At 58.0% G+C, this 5254-nt stretch overlaps 1 protein-coding gene across 1 annotated transcript in view; it reads right to left on the reverse strand.

Moving 5' to 3' along the window:
• The window catches only part of PSEN2 (presenilin 2), a 36834-nt gene that overhangs the window by 18749 nt on the left and 12831 nt on the right, over positions 1–5254 (reverse strand). Inside the window, exons 5-7 of the mRNA XM_025048511.1 lie at positions 3448–3515; positions 2589–2809; positions 1854–1952 (exon numbers count right to left, since the gene is read on the reverse strand). Of these exons, the coding sequence (XP_024904279.1) occupies positions 1854–1952; positions 2589–2809; positions 3448–3515 (388 nt within the window). The remainder of the gene's footprint in view (positions 1–1853; positions 1953–2588; positions 2810–3447; positions 3516–5254) is intronic.

Here is a 5254-nt window from a genome sequence, read left to right on the forward strand (position 1 = left end):
CCCCTCTTCCCGCCCGCCCCCCACCCCCCCCCCCCGGCAAGGCCCTGGCGACCACCATTCTACCTCTGTCTCTCTCAGTTTGACTATTCTAGGTACCTCATACAAGTGGAATCCCACAATATTTATCTTTTTGAGACTGGCCTAATTCACTCAGCGTAATGTCCTCAAGGTTCATCCACGCTGTGGCATGTGTCAGAATCTCCTTCCTCTTTAAGACGGAACGCCATTCCACTGCGTGTCCGTGGGGCTGCTGGGTCATGTGGTACTGTCTGTGTTTCCTCTCTTCCTCCTGAGCTTGCGTTGGTCCCTGCAGCTCTCCAGCTGCATGTCCCGTGGACATCTCAGACTCATGCGCCCCGACGCTGTTAACGCCCTCCACCTGCCCCGCGTCGTCTCCCTGCCCGGAAATGGCCGTCCCACCCTTTCTGCTGCTCAGGCCCAAAGCGCTGACATCAGCCTCGACTCTCTCACGATGTGCATCCCAACCATCAGCTAACCTCGCGGATGCTGCATCCAAAACGTCTCTGAAATCCAGCCACCCGTCCCTGCCTCTGCCGCTGCCCCGGGCCCCAGCACGCCCCCTGCCTCCTAGCTTGTCCTCCGGCCTCCGAAACCAGCTCCCGCTTCCGCTCTCGTCCTCAGTATACTTTATTCTCTACTCAGAGACCTGCCCGGTCAGTTCAAAATCTTCCAGTGGCGTCACATGTCACTCAGGAGTAAAAGCCAAGCCCTCGCCACAGCCTGCGGCGCCCGCCCGGACCTGGACCTCGCCCCTTCCTGTGTCCCTCCTGCCCAGCCAGGCCCACGCCTGTCTCAGGGCCTTTGCACTCGCTGCGGTTCCCTCTGACTGGAATTGTCCCCAGATTTTCCTGAGGCAGGGCGGTCTCTGGTCAAACGCCTCTAAATGGCCACCTTATGCAAAACGGCAGCCTCCCCACTTCCCTGAGGTCCAGGGTCTGCTCACCCTGCTTTATACTTGTATAGAGCACGCACGTCCCGACTGACGTATCTATCTGCTCAGTCACTGTCTGTCGCCCATTCTAAACCGTAAGCTCCCGCAGAGCAGAGACGGTGAAGGGACGTCCGGGCGCCGTCTCGGTCCCCCCGCACGCGGTCCCCTCACCCACCGAACACGCCCGGAGCCCGGAGCGCGCCACAGAGCCAACGATTCTCCACTCAGTTCTTCATTTGGCAGAGATCAGCTGGCGCCCTGCGGCTGTTCCATAAACGGGTTCCCAGGGCACCCTGTGCACAGCTGAGCCCGAGACTCAGGCTCTCTCTGTGAACAAGCACCGGGGCCTCGTCTGCTGCTGCGCCCCCAACATCCAGCACAGCGCCTGCCACGAAGTGGGATCTGGCGCGCATCTGATGAATGCACATATAAACCCAAAGCCCTACGTCCCGGCCGAGCCCTGCAGCCTCCCACGCGCCTTCCCTTCAGACCTAACTTCAAGCAGCCATGCAGCTGTGGAGGGAGCTCGGGGAAAGGCAGGCGCGCCCTGCGCCCCAAGAGCCCTGCCCTGAAGGGCCCCTCTCCAAAGTTCTTTCCCGGGAGCATAGAGGGCTGAGGGGGTACAGTCTGTACCCCCTATATGCCACTGGAGGCTGGATGGAACGAAGCCCCCTTCCCGCTCTGCCTTCCCAAGTTTCACCCTGTGAAACATCAAGACACAGCCGCTGTCACCTCCAGAAGGTGGAGCCCCTCCGGGGGTCACCAAGCCGTCTCCTCCCTGTGGTCAGGAAAAGGGTACCCATCTCCTAGGCCATTTGGAGCTGCAGCCAGGAAGCCGTCCCTGGCTGCCACCTCTGGGGCCTTCTGACCCCGGGTCGGAGGCGGCGTGGGGGCCACTCACATGAGTATATCAGCGCAGGGAAGATGGGCTCGTTTCTCTCCTGGGCGGTCTCCACCAGCATTCTCAGCGGCCCCTTGGGGCACAGCACAGCCACGAGGTCTGGGAAAACAAAGACGTCCTTGGAGGGTTAAAAAAGACATTTCTTCCCAAGCAGACCCAGAGGGCGGAGCCAGCCCTCTAATGCCCCCGTGTAGGGGACACACGTGTCCCAGAATCCCAGGGTGAGGCTCTCGGAACATGTCCTGTCACCCTAGTATCCAGCCAAAAGGTTTCCAGCCACAGTCACTAGAGTGTCCACTGGCTGGAGGCCTGAGTGGGGTCTGAGAGGGCCCACTGCAGAGAGGAAGAGGAAGGACCTGATGTCCCGCTTCTCTGGGTCCCAAATTCCTCACCTCTAAAATGGAAGAAACGGTACGAGTGATGGTCATCGCACTAGCGCTAATTCAACAGCAGCTAACATTCTGCATGCTCGTTATCTGTAGGCATTGTGCCCAGGAACTGAGTGTGAGTGCTCAACAAACATTTGCTATTATTAGTAATCGTGGCCACGGTCACGAGTCTATGGGACCCCATGTGCTTTACGAGGCCAACCTCTCAAAGGGGAGACCATCCGTGCCCCTCGGGGAGGAACGGGACCTTTCAGCACCCGCCACACATGTGCGGCGACAAGGACTTGGGCCTGGACGCTGCCCCGCCGTCCAACACCAGGCTCACAGCTCCACTGCGCCCACCTACCGTACACAGAGATGGCGCCCAGGATGACCCACGCGGACCACTCCGGGAGGTACTTGATGAACACCAAGGCCATGAGCGCGCTGATCATGATGAGGTAGGCCTGCTGCAGCACCAGGGGGCCCTTCCAGTGGATGCACACCATGCCCACCGCCCCGAAGTTCCAGACGGTCAGGAACAGGGTGGGGTAGTCCATGGCCACGTTGTAGGTCTTGAACACTTCCCTGCAGGACCACAGTCGAGCCCGGCAGGGGCCAGGGGACTCAGCGGACAGGTCAGACCCCAACGCAGTTCAACGCCCCCTGCTCCTCGACCACTAAGCCCCAGCCTGGGATTTTCCCTACCTCTGGCTTCCCTTTCTCCATGTCCACGAGACCTACAACCAACCCCCTAAAGTGCTTCGTGGAACGCTGTGGGGCATAAACCGACACCTCAGCCCTGGGTTGGCCACATACCCGGAAGGCCCTCAGCCCGCAGAGAAGACTCTCCTGGCCCCCAGTCTTCGGGTCCCTGGGTCAGGCTGCTATCCCGAATCAAGGGCAGTAGAGATCCCTTTCTCCATAAACTAGGAAGTATCCAGGCCCAGCCCAAAGATTATAACGTAAATTCTGAGAAGTTTCTACCCTCCTTGGGTTCAGAGAGAGCCTCCTCTATGATGGCTCTACTTATTTACATTAGGGACCAGATGTGGCCCACCGTGGAGCCCACGCCTTGTGTCAAGAAGGCCTGAGCTCTCGACGCAGTGGCCGGGGAGCGGGGGGAGCCCTACAGGTGCCCTTCCCAGCCAGGTTCTTCATATCCACTCATGTTGCGGGGGGCGGGGTGTCCCCGAGGACCTCACGGCTCACCAGCTGCCACTCACCCGAGGTAGATATAGGTGAAGAGGAACAGCAGCATCAGAGAGGACATGATCAACCAACCATGGATAAACTAGACAAGGAAACAGGCAGAATGAGCGCATGTCGGCCCAACGTCCAAATCTCAACTCCCCCAGGTTCCTGCGACGGACGCCCAAGCCTGCAAACCTTTGTGAGGCTCCTTCGTGACCACGTGGGAGGGCACGAGGTGGCCGTTTCACAGATAAGGAGGGCACGGGAATCCAGGGCGGGCCTCGAGGTCACTCGGCAAGCGTACGAAGGAGATGACACTCCCTCAGTGCTAAGTGCCCGGACGCCACTCGCTCATGAGAGAGGCTACGCTGGGTGTCTCCTACGTGCCTGGCACGTTCTGAGCTCTGGGGATAAAGCTGGCAAAGCTCCCGCCCGCGTGTGCTGCATTCCAGTGCGAGGGCAGGTAGGACATAACCATATTAACGGGTGGTGATAAGGGCTCGGAAGGGAAAAATGGCAGAAGAGATTCATTGCGGGGCCCCTGCAGATAGAGTGGTTAGGACAGGCTCCTCCTGCAGGAGCTGCTTCTGAACAGAAAGACATGCTCCTCTTCTCTGGGCCAAACATGGGGGGTGGTCAAGGATGACAGTGGGGCCGAGCCCAAGCCAGTCCCTTAGCCAGCCATCAGTGGTAGAGTGGTGTCACCCCTCTGAGGACATACCCAGCTCAGCCACTAGGGACCTCGGGGGGACGTGATCTACCAGCAGTGAAGGCAGCGGCCTTGGCTACCTTTGGAATGTGCCGACCCCTTCATCCCAGCCACCCCCGCTGCTGGAGGCCACCGTCACTGCCTGAGTGTCGTGGCACATACAAGTAAACCTTACTGAATGGATGGCTGAGCTGCCTCCTAATGTTCCCTCGGACTGGTCACCCGACACCTGCTGACCACAGCAGTGCTGCGTCCCACACTCCCCGTGCTCCTAGATGTCTTTCATCTACGCTGCATCCTCTGCTCCAGACAGTCAGCTCTCCACCCAGCTTCCCACGGCCCACCGTCCTCTCCACCCCAACTTAAAACTCCGCTTCACTACCCAGGTAATTATTAATAAGGTTCGGCTTCCGGACGCTTCCTGACAGCCTCTCCCATCCCTCACCCCATGGTCACCCGCGGTGAGATGGCGCTCACTTCTCTCTACCTATTCCATAGACGGTGACAGCCTGACTGCAAAGTGCTACACATGTCTGCATGTGAACGGTTATTAGTTAATGCCCAATTTAACTTCCTTTCAGTCGTCGGGGCCTCAAAACCTTCCTCGGGAGAAAAGCCTGGAACCCATGTCTAAAAGCTTACAGCATCTCTAGAAACAGACAACGCACATGTTTTGGGCCAGGTGGAACTCCATGCCTCTGCCAGCCACTGGGGCCACTCCACAGCTACAAGGGGCCACCCAACCGTCCCCCAGCACTAGAAGAGCCCAGCACAGCACCTGTACATCCCCGGCCAAAAGGGAAATGGGAAAATAAAAATAAACCTGGAGGGGAAGTATGGGGTAAAAGGAGCTTAAAATAGAACCTCTCACTTCTTCGGAAGGAGAAGCAAAATAAAATTAACTTTGAATCTGAGAAGTGACACTTTGAACACAGCAATGAGGAACCTGAGTGGGATTATGTGTCAGTTTAAAAGACAAAAGCATTGGGTAATCTGTGGCAGGAGACAGGAATGAAATCGACCAAGTAATAAAAAAATCAAGTCCATTTTGCAGAAAAAAGGAACTCTGATTTTTTTTAAAGCCAATGGCTGCTGCGCGAGAGGCGCCGTGGGGCGGGCGGGCCGTGGGC

Source organism: Pteropus alecto, unplaced genomic scaffold (assembly GCF_000325575.1).
Source record: "Pteropus alecto unplaced genomic scaffold, ASM32557v1 scaffold115, whole genome shotgun sequence".
NCBI lineage: Eukaryota > Metazoa > Chordata > Mammalia > Chiroptera > Pteropodidae > Pteropus > Pteropus alecto.